Source organism: Apostichopus japonicus, chromosome 8 (genome assembly GCF_037975245.1).
Source record: "Apostichopus japonicus isolate 1M-3 chromosome 8, ASM3797524v1, whole genome shotgun sequence".
NCBI classification, from domain to species: domain Eukaryota; kingdom Metazoa; phylum Echinodermata; class Holothuroidea; order Aspidochirotida; family Stichopodidae; genus Apostichopus; species Apostichopus japonicus.
In genome coordinates, this window is record NC_092568.1 from 26595774 (window position 1) to 26611225 (window position 15452).

Sequence of the window (15452 nt, forward strand, 5' to 3'; positions counted from 1 at the left end):
AGACTCAGTGCCTTTGTTCTAGTCTTATTGGTTCACTGGCTGTGGATGGAAGCTTGACTTACCTCAGCCATACTGTTCTGGATTGGTGTGCCGGTGAGAAGAAGTCTATTACGACACTTAAAACCAAGAAGAAGTTTCCATCTCACACTGAGGAATATAAAGTATGGAATTCATTTTACACACACAGCAACACTATATGGCAATCAATCGAGGTATACGTTGTAAGATCCTCTGTTTTGTACACTGTTTAGAAAGTATATTACGCTAGCTTTAGTTTAAAAATTAATCCTTTCAGATTGTCATACATCAACACAAGATGTTTTATCAATATGAAGATTTTACTAATCAAAAGTGACAGTGTCAATCTGTGTAGTTGTTAAATCTTCTCAACTGATACTTTGGTGGGTAGAATATAAATCCTAACATTAAAAGTCACTGGCATACAGCATCTGACAACTATAACAAGCAGGAATCTCAACATCTAGCTAAAAAAATCATCGTTCTAATTTCTAGAACAATCAGTGCCTAAGATTTTAAGATGTGTTCTAAACAGATGCATTTAAACAGAAGTTCACACTCACGAATCTAATATATTTGTCCTCAAAATTGTGCATTAAACAACACTGAATAATAATGACTGTTGAGCACTTCAGGGACAAACATATAAACCAGCGAATCACAAGGTGAGATGCATAACTACTGGATTTAGAATCACAACCGCATTTGAAATAAAACCTCTCCAACACAACTCTATCACTGAAATTTAAATCTGATAAAGCCAGTTTAATGAGCAGTAATGCTGTCGATTGTTAGTAGTCAAATATGTATTAAAATTTAACAAAACGACAGTAAACGGCTTGAAATTATCTACTCTTATCGGAGCTGCCTCTAGGCTTATGTCTTGAAGTTACATCACTTTAATATATATCTATTCACCTTGAACTGCTCTTGATGGCTTGAGCTTCATCCAGTATCATATAGTGCCATTTTATTCTCTGGAAATACTTGATGTCCTGAACAACTAACTGGTAGCTGGTGATTAGGATGTGAAACTCTGCATTTTCTGTCTGCAAAGATGGAATCCTTTGATTCCAGAATTTTCTAAGAGTTCTTCGATCCATTGGGTTCCCCCAGTATGGGAGCACCTACGAGAACAGGGTTAATCGTAACAGTGTTGAAGGAACAGACAGGTGGAACCATTCAGCAAGATTCTTAAAATTCTTTTCTCAGATCTCCCTATTAATCTTTAGTGATAATGATATTTTAACTAAAGCAGCATTTTTAACATTTGCAGATAGTTGGTGGATTTCTTGAAATTCATTATTTCTAAGGAGAAAAATTGTTATAAAAATGTGAAAGCTTTTAATAAGAAACTACCTTTGCATCATATCAATTAATTTTCTTATAAAGATACATTGTCTATAAAAACATCAGTTCTCAGCTAAGCAACTCACATGCAAATTTATCAAAAGTCCAAGAGGAGAATACCATGACTAGATGAAAGTTATATACCTTCTTCCAGTTAATGAGCAAACAATCTTACCTTAAAACTAGGTGCAAATCTGGAACACTCCTGTTGCCAATTATGAAGAGTAGAAGCAGGAGCAATAATTAAGAAAGGACCCCATATACCTTGTTTCTACAAACCAAAACAAAAAAAGCAATTTTATTTCAATGTTGATGAAAGTAGAATGAAGAGTTTGGGAGTAGACGGGTGAGGTTTGGTGGTTTGATGGAACATTGGTACTTTGAAGTCTATATTGGGACCATATTTGGCAATTGTTATTAAGATTGTTATTGAGATTTTCATACTGTTAGGAAAATGAAGAATGCTTTCCCATGTCATGGTATATCTTAGTGTGAACTGAGTGTACCTTAGTGTGCACTGAGTGAGTGGTCTTAAATCTTTGGGTTTGAGGTTGGCTGACTGCACAATAGGTATCAACTACTGTTGCACTGATATTGCAAATATCCAATATTTTAAATATCTGCTGATACCAACCCAACACCGATAGCAATTATTATAAAAACTGTTATCTAACGTGAGGCCATATCTGTGTACAATCCCTTTTCAGTTAAACTTGCCTGTTTTGATCTTAAATGGCACTACCATTTGTTCATTCAGTGTTGTTTGATGCTAGTATTGACTTCTTAATATGACTGAATAATAATAAAATTGTGAATGATTGGTGTTTTCTTTTTGTTCTTTTGCTCCATCCATGCCTCCCTAACAACAAACAACTAATATTCACAAAAAGGAAGAAACACCCTCTCGCCTGCCCCCCCCCCCTTCCCCTGCCACACACACATAAAATAAATTTGACCATCAGTGTGAACTATTAATATTCTAGTAATATACCAAGTCATGAGTAGATAAAATTTATATCACAAAAAGCAGTTATTAACCAGATAAGGTAATCTTCAATTATGTATCTTCAAATGTATATATATATGTATATTACATACGTAGCTGCCCTAGGCCCTTGTAAAGATTACCATATACCAATATAACCATCTACAGATTAAAATATGAACAGAAGACAAAACAGGTAAACTGTACCTCTCCAAGGTGAGCTAGAAATGCAATACTTTGTACTGTTTTTCCGAGTCCCATTTCATCAGCTAGAATGCCATTAATGCCGCAGTCATAGAGGTTGATTAACCAGTTCATCCCGACCAGCTGGTAACTCTTCAGTTTGCCCTGAAATATCTCAGGTTGAGCAAAGTTAGATTCAGACTTCAACACTGGGTTTGACAGGCTGAATTCTGAAGAAAATGTCAGTCAAAAACAGAGAAAAAAGGAACAAGATCTTAAATTAAATGAAACAGTCGGAAACATAGCCAGATGGTGTAGATATTATGGTGCCTTTCCACTGCAGGGGCTTAGTGATTTTGGTACTGAGGTCAAAACATTATTCTAAAACTTTAATAACTATCATCAACTGATTATTTCTGTAATTCAGGATACAGCCATAAACTTCTCAGATAGTTAACAATTTGACATTGTTGATGTATTCCTTTGATAGCCAGGCTTGTCAAGAGGGAAGGGATGAGGGGACAGCTCTAGGGGCCAGGGCATGAAGAATAAGGTATTTTTATTTTCATAACATGGATGAAAACAAAGACTTCAAACAGGGGCCTGGTGACATATTTGTCCCTTGGGCGGGACATGAATCTCGACTTGACCGCTGATAACACAAAGAAGTGCTTAATAAAATATGCAATTTCTTTCGTAATATCTACATATATACCTCTATGCAGCAAGAATAATCAAATAATCAAAAGAACCTACTTAATTCTAGAAATGCATTCTGGGCGTCAAATTCACTCATGTCAGATTCACAGGCCTTGTAAGCATTCGTCACATTTTGTAGTGCTTGTAGTTTCATCCATTCACTGTCTGTAAGAGAAATGTTACAAACAGTAAGGAAGAAATGCAATCTAAAACAACGAGACTAATTCATGATAGATAGTTACATGCAACTGTAACGTGGTGCTTTCAGTGAATAGAATTACAGGTGTAAACCTTTAAAGTGTTTACCATAAATTTATTTTGTTTACTTTAATCTTCCTAACATAAACATTTCCTACAACTGGCTAATTAATTGTACAAGTAGGGTTTTGTTCCTCCACCCCCCCCCCCCCCCCCACGCAAAAGCAGCTGTTATCATGGTAACCACAAACTCTATTCTAGAAATGACACACTTGCAAAGAATTTTACAGAAATTACTGTTTATTTTATAACTATATACAGTATTTCATTTGTTTGGATTGTCATTAAAAAGTAATATTAGTTTAGATCAGAAAATCTGATACTACAGGAAAAAGAATAAGGTGCCTTTTATTGCATTTTTGTGTAGGTCTCCAAAAACCTATACTTGCCTAAAAGAGAAAAGAAAAAAGAAGCATTGTCTAAATTGCATTTCAGGGTCAAAGATGAAACCAAATCACTGTAGGTTACCATATTTGATTGATTGTAATGACAAAAACTTGGTAGCCTGAATCCTAAAATTTGAAACATACAACGAACATGTTAAGAAACTTTCATCCAGACTTCACCCTACCATAATCATCTCCTTCAACATCGACCAGAACACCCCCTTTGACAGCTACTTCCCTCCTGTTAAGGGTCGGCTCCTCCAGACGACTTAGAATTCGATTTTTCTCATCATCGCCTTCTCCCGTTAACTTTCTACTCATGAAGTGAGCATACAACTCTGTTTGGGTAATGAGGTAGTTTAATTTTCTCTGTTGTTTCTTCGCCTTTGTGAAAAGAAGAGAAGCATTATTAAAAAAATAAATTTCGATTGAAAACATTTCAATTGCCAGAATTTTGAATGATTTGAAAGTATCACAGGGCAGACATAATAGGATCAAATTTGACTACATAATTAACACACCATTTTGCATAATTAAGTGAAAAACACAGCCATCTCCTACCTCTCTAATTTCATCATCCAACCGCCTCTGCTCCTGGGCTTCCTTTTCTGCCCTCTTACGATGTTCCTTCTCCACCTTGTCATAATGCTTCCAGAAAGCTGTCATCTCCCTGGTCAATCTTCTTGCCCGATATGGAGTCTCTTTGCAAGTTCTCTGTATTTGTATGGCATGCCTTCGTAACTCCTTCTGACAGGCCTGAGCTTGCTTTCGACAATTGGTGAGGATCGTGTTGTGGACGGATATTCTGTGTTTCTGAGCCTTGAAAGATGAAATTGAAAAGTATGCTGCAGTCGCCGAACATTAAAGGAAACATGCTATCAAAACACAACTTTTCAGCTTCTACTTTCTCTTCCATTCATCTGACAAGTTGCTGTAATAAGTAATTTTTACTCTTATTGTAGCAAACTTGACATGTATCTCTGTTGTTGAGCACAGAAGAATAGAATACTCAACATAAATGACACTAGAGTTTGCTAATAGTCCACATAAATGGTCAAAGAAATATTTCTTAAAGTCAGCTAAGCTAAACAAGATATGTGCTGTGGATTTTCAAGACATATCAGGTCCAATATGTTTAATACTTTGTTTCGTTATGTTTATCTGCAGGCGTACGTCATTTTCAAAAAATTTGAGGAAGGTTTTTCCAGAATCAGTTGGCTCACTGTAGAAATATTTTTATAGCCTGGCTCACAACTCTTACAATCATCTATGAAATGAAACTGATGTATGTATTTGTATGTATGTATTTTAGATCCTAGCTCCTGCAAGCAGGAACTCGCGAAGAAGCCATCATTGGCTTATCAAAGCCGCAAGCTGACCGAAGTCAGTCTCTTAGATTCATATTTAACGTCCATGATTATTAATTGTCAACAACTCTGTAACTGGACGACATACATTAATTTTGGAGTGACTCAAACTCGGGACCTTATGATTGTAAGGCACCGGCTTTAACCACTGAGCTAACCATCCTAAATGAGAGGTATTCAGCTGACAGGATGAGTATAGTTAATCCGTCTTTTTTACTCCATGTACAATCTGACTTTAAACAGATGTAAAGCATTTCATGATACCTTCGGAATGTCTCGTTTTGATATCGCCATCCAAATGCGTTTCCTACGAGTATCCACGTCCTTGATTGAGTTGTACTTTCGCCCAACCGTGTCCTGAAATACAGCGACCGCTGTGTTGGATGACTGAGGTGCTTCATTGCTAACAGGAATGATGGCTAAGGTTTCAGCTTCCAAAACTGGCGTTGAGATTTCCTGTGCCTTGGTAAATGCAGGGATAGACTGAAATTCTATATACAGTATCTTTTCAAAATGTGGTTAGATGGCATGAATGTTACATTTTACCTTGGCAAACCTTTTAATTAAGTATTGCCTGGTTTTACATACTTTTAATCATGCAGTTTCAATATACCATGTAATGATTCCTTATACATTTCTTTCAATACCTTAAAAGTGAGACATCAAAATGTGACTTTCAGGTATATTGTTGGGGGAGGGGAGGGAGGGGATGGGGGAGGGCAGGGGGGATGGGAGGGGGAGAGGGCTTCCTACTGTAGTCTTCCTTTCGCATTAATAAATAGCTGTAAATATACACTAACAATTCCTGCATTACCTGATGTATTGCTTTAGTATTCACCCTTCCTAAAAAAGGGGGTAACTCAACTCTATAATCTTTTCCATGGTTTCTACAGTACTCCAAAATCCCAAGAATTAAACTTGTTTCAATATTCAAATGTAACAAACTTAATTATCAGAGTACAAACAAACTGAAGTCATTGTGATTACCTGCTCAAGTGTTTCCTCCTTTGGTTTCTTATCAACTGTGGTTGTGGGTGCTGCTGGTAGTGGTGGTGGTAGAGGTACTGTTGGTAGTGGTGGAGGTGGTGGTGGGGATGGAGGGGCAGGAGGAGGAGGAGCAGGTGGTGGTAGTACTGGTGGTGGAGTTTTTGGTTGTTCCGCTTTAACCTCAGCTACATCTGGCTTTATCTTGTCACTTGGTTTATCTTTAACAAGAAAAGTTTCTTTGTCATCTTTGTTTTTTTTATTTTAAACTATTGATGATCATATCCGTGAAGAAATTAAAACAAACATATATAAGCGAGCATTTCTCGGTTTATATAAGTATAAATCAGTAAATGAATAATATATGAAAACTTAATGGAAAGTTTTGGACAATGGGGAAAAGAACAAAGGAATTTCAGGCTAGAATTAAACTTGAAGCAGTGATCCCAGAGGTCACTGGTACAAATCCTATTCTAGCAATAAATTTCTTGCTCTTTTCCATTTTCATAATTTTGAACGGTATTTCTGTTCCTTCGCCTTTCTGCTCGTCACAACCTGTAACAATTGAGAACTATTTCACACCGTTTACCAGCTGTGTTTAGACTTACACTTTCAGGTAATTTGCCTGGTTATGCCTATAGATTTGCAGCCCCACTCAGATGGTGGGTGCACCCTAGGTACAGAAACACCCACCCGCATTTAAATCACCTGCATATTTTAGTTAAAATAAGATAAAGCACAACATCAATCCATATTACACAAGCCTTGCTGTTATAACTGCAGTCATAACAATGGCTGTTTTGAAACCAAAACAAAGCCAAAATAAAAAAACTGCCAACATGGTTTTCAAAAAACACTGTGTGCGAAGACAGTTCATATATCTAAGCATAGCAGGATATCTTACGTTGCAAAACTTAAAGCTGCTTCCACACATGCCACTATCATCGTATAATGGGGAAAAGGGTCTGTAACTTACCATTTGTTTTCTTCTTTTCTGGTTCTTCTTTTCCTTGTGAACTGAGAAACTGACTTTGATGATCCAAAAATTTATCATAGAAAGACACAAGACTTGAGCCATAGTACATGTACTGTTTCAACTGTTGAAGATAGAAAACAAGAAAAAAAGGAGAAAAAAATTAATGAGGTGAGGTGATTATATGATGATCCTTCAATTTTAAACTTAACTGGAAGTTATAAACCTTTCGAAGATATTTAAACCCTGTGAAAAATACAACATTTATTAGGTTAAATAAAATATATATACCAAAGTAAACTCCTTGATTATCCCATTGAATTGAGAATCTGCTCTAACAACAACATGGTCGACATTTTATAACATTTTGTCCAAAAACATAAATGCGACCAATGAGATACAAGAATGTATAAGAGCATCCATCCACTTCTCCTTTGTATCTTTACTGCTAAGATACCTCAGTAAGAAGTATGATGTTGTGCTCTGAATCCCTTCAAAGTTACAATAGTGTTTGCCAGCATACTGTATGACAACAAGTTACAGTACCTTTAATCTGTTTAAAATTACAAATGTTTGTTTTCTACAAAATGTGTTTGACTGGGCAGGAGATATAAAGAAGATGACCAGTTGTTTTTACCCTTTCTAAATTTCGATATAAGTTTTTCTGTTAAATTTGTCTGCCTGGGTGGAGGCATTGTGAACATAACCAGTTGCTCTTTATGCTTGCAGATACTTCCTCATACAGCTAGGAAGTTACATCAATCCAGCATTACACGCAGCCTGGAGTTGAAGAATAATATCTGAATCAGATACAAAAAAATAGTAAATGACTCACCTCTGGATCTGAGTAAAACTGTTTGGTATATTGCTTCTTTAGTTTATGCACTCTTAGCATTTGTTTTAACTCCCATTTATTCATAGGTTCCTGGTCATCTGAGTCTGAAGATTCTGATGAATCACTGAGCAGGAGATTCTGTCGAGGGTCAAAGGTCAATATGCTTTAGTACCTCTACTTAAGGGGGATTTCTTTGCAGCTGTTGCAGCTCTTTTCTCTTTTTGACAATGTGCCTAAGCCAAACATTTCAAGTGTGTAACATGCTGCATGTAACTTGCTAATCCTATCGGAATTCACACTCTTGGAGGTAAATATTGAAAGACTATCAAATAATATTGGAATCCAGATGGTGTTGACTTTATCAGCGACCAATATTATACTCAGTATCTAACCAGAGTATGTACAATTCCCCTCAGTCCTCTTGCATGATATGGATATGTATTCATCATGTACTACTACTACTACTGGTTCAATCAGCTGATTCATGACACAAGCTGCACAATCATCACACTATTATTTTTAAGTCATTTATATTGCTTTAACAATATGAAGTCATACTGTCAAGATAAGCCTTTATTCAGAACTTCACCCCCCCCCCACCAACCCCCACAGCCAAAAATGAGGCAACTTTTCTTTCCAATTACCTAGGTAGACAGCAGTGTTTCCTCTAAGAAATTTCCCATTGAGTCAAAATGGCTAATATCTGAATATTTGACTCACCCCGTTCTGGGGTCTAAGGGGAGGGGTAAAATTCCAGGAAAATTATTTTATTGAACCAAAAACACAATCGGTCAATGTTTTCGTGACTTTTCAGGGTGTTACATTTTGCTGACAGTATTAGTACCAGGGGCGTAGCAAGGATTTTCAAAGTTGTAGGCATGACTATCTGAGCAGAGCGCCACCATCAGTTGGCGCGGAGCGTACAAGAAAATTTTTAGTTTTACAAACCCCCCAGATGGCCAGAAACGGCCCTTCCCGAGTGTTCTTTTTGGTTCCCTGGCCTCTTGGTAAATTGAGACACCTCATTCAATATCACTTTAAACCAAAAAAACAAACGAGTTAAAAAAGTACTTAATTCAATACTACATAATGTATTTAAAATTAGCAAGGTACATGTACAGAGTAAGCCAGTAACAACAGGCAACAAAGTACTGCAGCTCTATAAAGTCTGTTAATCAACGATAAGCTTGATTGTGGAATGTTTCTCAACTGAAATATTATCTGTGTAAACGGATTTTTAACTAGATTAATTAGTTAAAAAACTGACAAGATCAGATCCTAGTCTTTTTCGGCAGGTAGAGTGTTGATTAAAACGGCACGCGATAGAAATGATAGCTTAGATGACAGAAGAATATGTCACCTAATTTAGCATGTTCTTGCTACGTTCATTTCAATAGTTTTTCCTGTCTAGGCTCTAAAACTCGTCCAGCAAGCTTATGGATTTGAGTTATGGGTGTTTAAGAAAAAAAGAAAACTTGGCCAAAAAGTGTAGGCCCGGGCCAACAGTGCTACATACTAGCTACGCCCCTGTGTACTAAACATGGCCAATCCAATGTCTGATTTTTTAAAATTGAGGCATGGAACCCTGAGTTTTATTTAAACGATGATTGCTAAGTAATAATAAATTAGTTCGTTGCATATCCCCTTATTTTTACAAGCTAAATTTGGCTCAAATATAGTGCACCACTTGCAATGCAGGGTAGGAATTTAGATTTGGCTTTGGGGGATATTTTGGAAAATGAAAAGTTAAAACCGCCCCCTTAATGTATTTACGAGGGCTTTTTTAAGGTTTAAGGGGGCGCTTTTCCAAAGTTCAATATGCTGTTTACGGAAAAGATCAGGATCACAGAGCTCCCAACTGACCCGCAATTCGCGGGTTAGACCCGCATTCTAACATCCAAACCCGCTGACCCGCGCAAGTGTCCAAAAACTCACATTGTAATTGTCAAGTATACATAAAAAAATTGCATCAAATTTTGACTTAGCAACCATCATTTCTTTAGCATTTAGCATAATAGAGTATAAAACCCTCCTTTACAGCATCATTTGAACCTCAAATTTTAGCCTATATTTCTTTTCGTTGGGGAGAGCAGCGAACATTTTCATGCCACGGGAAAGAATGAATTATCACCTACTATTCAATTTATTGATGTTACACACAAAAAAATGCATATTTCTCAGAAAATTTTGGGTGACAAAAGCCATTTTAAGTGCCGCCATTTTACATGAAGGCATCAACAGGATTCCAAAAAAAAATCAAAAGGGGGAGGTGGACACCCCCTCCCCTTATACCCCTTCTCAAGAGTTGGGAGCTATGGGATCAAGTAAGCACATTTACCCTCTTCCTAGTTAGCTGCGACCGTATAGCAAATTCATTGAAAGTTTAATTGCCAAAATTTGCGATCGTTTAGCAAATAATGTCAATCCACCGAATATATGACGAAAAAACCAAGAACCCATCAACTGAAATAGAAAACACAGGTTTACTTCTACTGAAGGTGCCCTTTCCTTTAATCATGTATTTTTTCGTGTGTGGATAAAATCACCCACCACCAAATACGAAACTATTATACCGCTGAAAAGTAATATATAGAAGTTAAAACCTTCAATCCATCGCCACAGCAACGGTGTACGTAAAATACAACATTCCCTCTCTAAGACATAGCACATACCTTCCAAACAACTGCCCATTTCGCGCGACGATAGCAGCAAGGAAAGTATGTAAACAAAGCTACGCAAAGTATTGTTATTATTTTGTTTTTGCTACTGATGGTTAGGCTACATTTCCCATTGACTTAGTGTGGTTGTTAGGCTAACATGTCAAAGATTGCAGTTTTTCTTGGATATTTTTATTTTTTATTTGCGACACAACTTGAGCGAATAAACAGATGGCTAGGTTAGAGTTCCATGTAGACTTAGTTTGAAGTTAGGCTACCATGTGGTCGGAGGTTTTTGGGGATTTCAGGTTATTGTCGCTGGTACTGAAATTGCTTAGTGGCACGGGAAGTTCCTGGTGATTGTGCGCAACCCTCCCGCACTGCTTCAAATTTGATCAAATGTGATGCAGGATTGTGAGAACGGTTTGTGCAATTTGCGCTGCTACTGCAAACCCTAGCTGAAGCAAAAAGCTTGTCACAATTAAATTTACACAGTCACCTAATATTACGAGGGCGATTTACTAATATTTCCTTTTCGCACTCGCAATTGTGCTTTCGGAGGTTTTTTTAGCACTTGCTAGGGCGAATCGCCCGTCGCCCCCGCTTATTTCTGACCCTGTTGCAATGTAATGTAAGGTAGGCTATACAGATATTATATTTAGTACACTGGTATTGCGAACCATCGTAGTGTAGGCAATGCATCAGTGCACGTGCACGTTACGTTATATGATTTAGCTTTACAACAATCGAGCTAAATCTATGTGACTGTATAGAAAAACAGTGCTACGGTAAAGTTAACGATCGCTAATTTAACATTTCTGACGATAAATTGGAAACACTTTACAGTAATAACTTCTTCACTTCAAGTTGAAGTTCTGAACACCATGCCTTTTGAAACGATTTTTTTCTATTCACACTGTATAAAATTCAGGAGAAAATGAAACCCTCTTTTTTTTTTCTCTCTCTCTGAACGCCAGTGCGTCAAATCGGCAAGCCATTGCGTCAAAATCGCGTCATAGCAGAAACACTGGTAGACAGCCCAGTATGTACAATATGATATGGTTCTTATGTTTGTGTAATTAATTAAAAGAGGAACTATGACATAGATGTATGATCTTGGAAGCATGAAATGGTTTGTTGGGTGCACCAACATTGGGAGGAAAATGTAAAAGTGGAGTTCTCCTTCTTACCTTCAACCATCTTCGATTTTTCTTAACTTTTGAAAAGTTGTACAGTTTTCTCTTCTCAGTTTTCCTTTCTATAAATGATAAGAGAAGCAAGTTTATGTCTCTCTTCATCAAGACTAATAGCAGTCTCTCGTGTTTGATTTTAACAAAACTTACTGCTGCATATTAAACTACAATTGACCCAGCTAAGATGCAGTATGAGATATTTACCTCATATTAGTATAGGGTTTAATGATGCAATAATTAATGAACTTGACTTGATTCCCAAACATCTCGTCAGCCATATATACATTGCCATATTGTATCGATTACAAGTAAAACATGACCGGAAAAATGTTGTGAAACTTTTGACTTTCATTCTGTTATTGAAATGACTAGTAATGCAATGATATATGCACAATGAAATGTGAACTTAGAACTAAGTAAGCTTCAAAACAATTATCAAGAACTACTTATAATGCAGTGTTCCAATGCAGAAACACACCCATCTTTGGGATCTATAGACATGACACGTACATGCTTACCTCCAAATGAAACCTAAGATTGTTGTACTCTTGCTCAACCGTCCTAGAGTTCTAATTTATAAACTGCTATACAACACCTATGAGGTCTGAAGTGATGAAGAACCCCATTTAATGAATCTATATATGATATAGTGTGTAGTATTCTTACTGTGCATATTATGAATTGATGTCTAACGACAATCTTTATCATATAAATGGCATTGATGCTTGGATCTTAAAGGGAGTGAAGACTCGCGCACAAAAAACGACTGATGCCGGTTATCTGACCTACTTTTGAATGAGGTGTAACAGAAGTGTTAGACACCACCATCGATCCCAGAAAATACACACACAGCTTGCTACCATTGGTAATTAGACACTAGTGTACAGTCAATACATGACGCTACGGTCAATACCCACAACACAGTGTACATAGCAGCGATGGACATCTCAGGTACAGCTAAAGACAACAAGGTAACACGTTTCATTACTGTCTGCATTTGTAGCGACAAGACAAAAACTCCACTTGCAAGAAACGGGATGTTATCTTTTTCAGAGGCGGCACGTGGTTTGGGGGGAGTCTTCAATGCCTTCAAAGGAACCCAGTCAGCAAAACTATATACTTTCTTTCAAAAAAGAAGAAAAAGTAACAAATTGACCAATACCTGATCTAGTCAAAGGCAGTCCATTTATAACTTTAAGGTTGTCTTTTTTCCGTTGTTTGATTCTGTCGTCCTCCTTTTCGAGTTGGCTCTTGGGTACAAACTGTCTGCCAATTTCTTCTACAAACAAGGGTTCTACTTTGCTATCTTTGGGTTTACTGTCAACCGAACAGAGACGAGGAAGAAGTGTTAAATAGAGAGCTCAGTACAGTGAGTGAAGTCAATGCCCTTATGCATGAAAAGGAACACAGACCTTGGGACAAAAATCTTCACTCATATATTTCAAACAATTTAGTATGTTCTGCTTAAGATGATGACGAAAAAACCATTTAGTTTAACTGCTAACAAAATAAGATACACAAAGAATGATGGCTTGTACAGAAACATAAACATTATAACAGAGATTTGGTCAATCAGTACTTTAACCACTCAGATTTGTTTTATGATGTGAAAACTTTGAATGAACCTACTTTGCTTTCTCGATGGTTCTTTCCACCTCATTCAAGAAGGTGTCCAGCTGCAAAGCTCTTTCCAGCCTTTGGAATTGTAATGGCTTAGCCAAAGTGACTCCGAACACAGGCCCTTCGGGTAAAGTCGGGTTAGAGGTAACAGTACCTTCATCTTGTATCTTCTTGTCCATGACCTTACAAAATAATTCACAATTTTTTTACATTTAACAGTTAATCAGAATCATCCCAATAATTTCTCATTCAAGGTTTCTGCTTATCATAAATTCCTGACATTCCGATACTCATAAATACTTTCATTGGCATTCGTGGATCACTTTATCCATGTATCAATTTTGAAACAAGGATCATGTGACAAAGACACCTAACCTCTGTTTTCTTGAAGACTCCACGGTATGTTAAGAATAAGTGATTCACGACACAAATATGAATATTTGCCAGACAATGATGAATCATTTGCCTGGGTTGTTAAGGAAGGATTGCTGTGGATCGAGTCACAGGAAGTGGCCTGTGAAAGTGATGCTCAGTCTCTATCATGTTGAAAGTAAACATTCTTGACACTAGTTATTCTTTGCTAGATTATCATGTGTCACATGTTCAGTCTGTGAAGTAAGTAACTTTGGGCTTTTCCCTAGCCTGTAAACATGATAAGGATGGTCAGGATAGAGTAAATTTATCCTTTTGCATACATTTCTCATAATAATGTGAATACAATTTGTGAAACTGTTGTGTACCCTACATGGGTAGAGTTAGTGTTTGTTATGTTGCTAGCAACTAGGGAATGCAGTATGTCTAGTGACATTTCATGAGGTCATGATTATTAGAACAATTTGAAACTTCTGTCATATGTCTGAAATGTGCGGTATTGAAGGAGAACTCCTTTACCTGTTTTGCATGACCTCTTTTACTTTATTTAAGTGAACTAATCTGTTCAAGGAGAGTGTCTGTACTAGGACCCCAGATCCACTTGTCATGTGTTATATCTGTTATTATACCCCAGTGTGCCAGGAAATTAATTATTTCTTTGTCTCAGGGCATTTTTTTATTTTGCGATTAGGAAGATAATTAAAGAAATGAAAAAATGTTTTTGTCGTAAAAATCATCAACTTTCTCTGTCCATAGAATTGGTCGACGTGGTGCTATTGCGCTTGTGCAATGACATTGGACCGCACCATTACACGGAGAGAATAATAAAACCAGGCAAAATGATAGTTAGCAATACTCTGTAAAAATTAGCAAAAACATATGTAGATTACAATGGAAAAACAATAAGAAATATTCATTATTTTAAAAACGTTCAATGATTTGATTTGGAGTTCATTCATCATACCACTTTGATGCTTTCTTACTACGTCAACCCACCTTACCGACACTGTACACAAAGGTAGTTCCCAAACCCTAACACAAACCGACCCTTGTTGACGCTAATTAGTATGACCCGGATAACATGAATCATTGAAAATTATGTAATTCATGTTGGCATTTATTCCCTGTTTGCAATAGCAGCATTTTTGTTTGGTGGGATGGATATGTAGATTTTTCCATGTTTGACTGCGATTGTTATCGGAACTATTCCGACGTTTCGTGTTACTGATCCTTAACTTCTTTAGGCTTTACTGATCCCATAACTGTAGACTAGGCCTAGACTAGGCTATGTCTTACTAAGTGTGCTATAGTATAGTATAACTAAGGCCTACAATAGCAACCATTTCTACAGCTTCTTGTAAAGTTTAATCTTACCTCCTCACTGTTATGCTTGGAGCAGGTTAGGATATTACACTTAGTGTGTCATTATTGCAAGCAGCGCAAAATGATCTGTTTTTGACTTAGCCTCGACCAGCCTATCAAGTATCATTCATTGATTGTCCGAGGCCCTGTTTTCACGTTTTTTTTTTTGTTCACCCAGACTTAGTTCTAGCCGAAGAATATTATAAAACT

At 36.9% G+C, this 15452-nt stretch overlaps 1 protein-coding gene across 2 annotated transcripts in view; it reads right to left on the minus strand.

Annotated features, from left to right (window-relative positions):
• The window catches only part of LOC139971354 (chromatin-remodeling ATPase INO80-like), a 112034-nt gene extending 96622 nt beyond the window's left edge, over positions 1–15412 (minus strand). The window contains exons 1-15 of one of the 2 annotated variants that reach the window (XM_071977716.1): positions 15255–15412; positions 13518–13690; positions 13051–13205; positions 11886–11953; positions 8039–8176; positions 7207–7327; positions 6234–6451; positions 5511–5702; positions 4441–4698; positions 4065–4263; positions 3293–3400; positions 2561–2766; positions 1544–1639; positions 937–1145; positions 63–147 (exon numbers count right to left, since the gene is read on the minus strand). In XM_071977716.1, the coding sequence (XP_071833817.1) occupies positions 63–147; positions 937–1145; positions 1544–1639; positions 2561–2766; positions 3293–3400; positions 4065–4263; positions 4441–4698; positions 5511–5702; positions 6234–6451; positions 7207–7327; positions 8039–8176; positions 11886–11953; positions 13051–13205; positions 13518–13687 (2223 nt within the window). In that variant the 5' untranslated portion in view covers positions 13688–13690; positions 15255–15412. Of the gene's footprint in view, positions 1–62; positions 148–936; positions 1146–1543; positions 1640–2560; positions 2767–3292; positions 3401–4064; positions 4264–4440; positions 4699–5510; positions 5709–6233; positions 6452–7206; positions 7328–8038; positions 8177–11885; positions 11954–13050; positions 13206–13517; positions 13691–15254 lie in introns of both variants that reach the window. The other variant, XM_071977715.1, reaches the window with a different exon arrangement.
• Between the last annotated feature and the right edge of the window lie 40 nt (positions 15413–15452).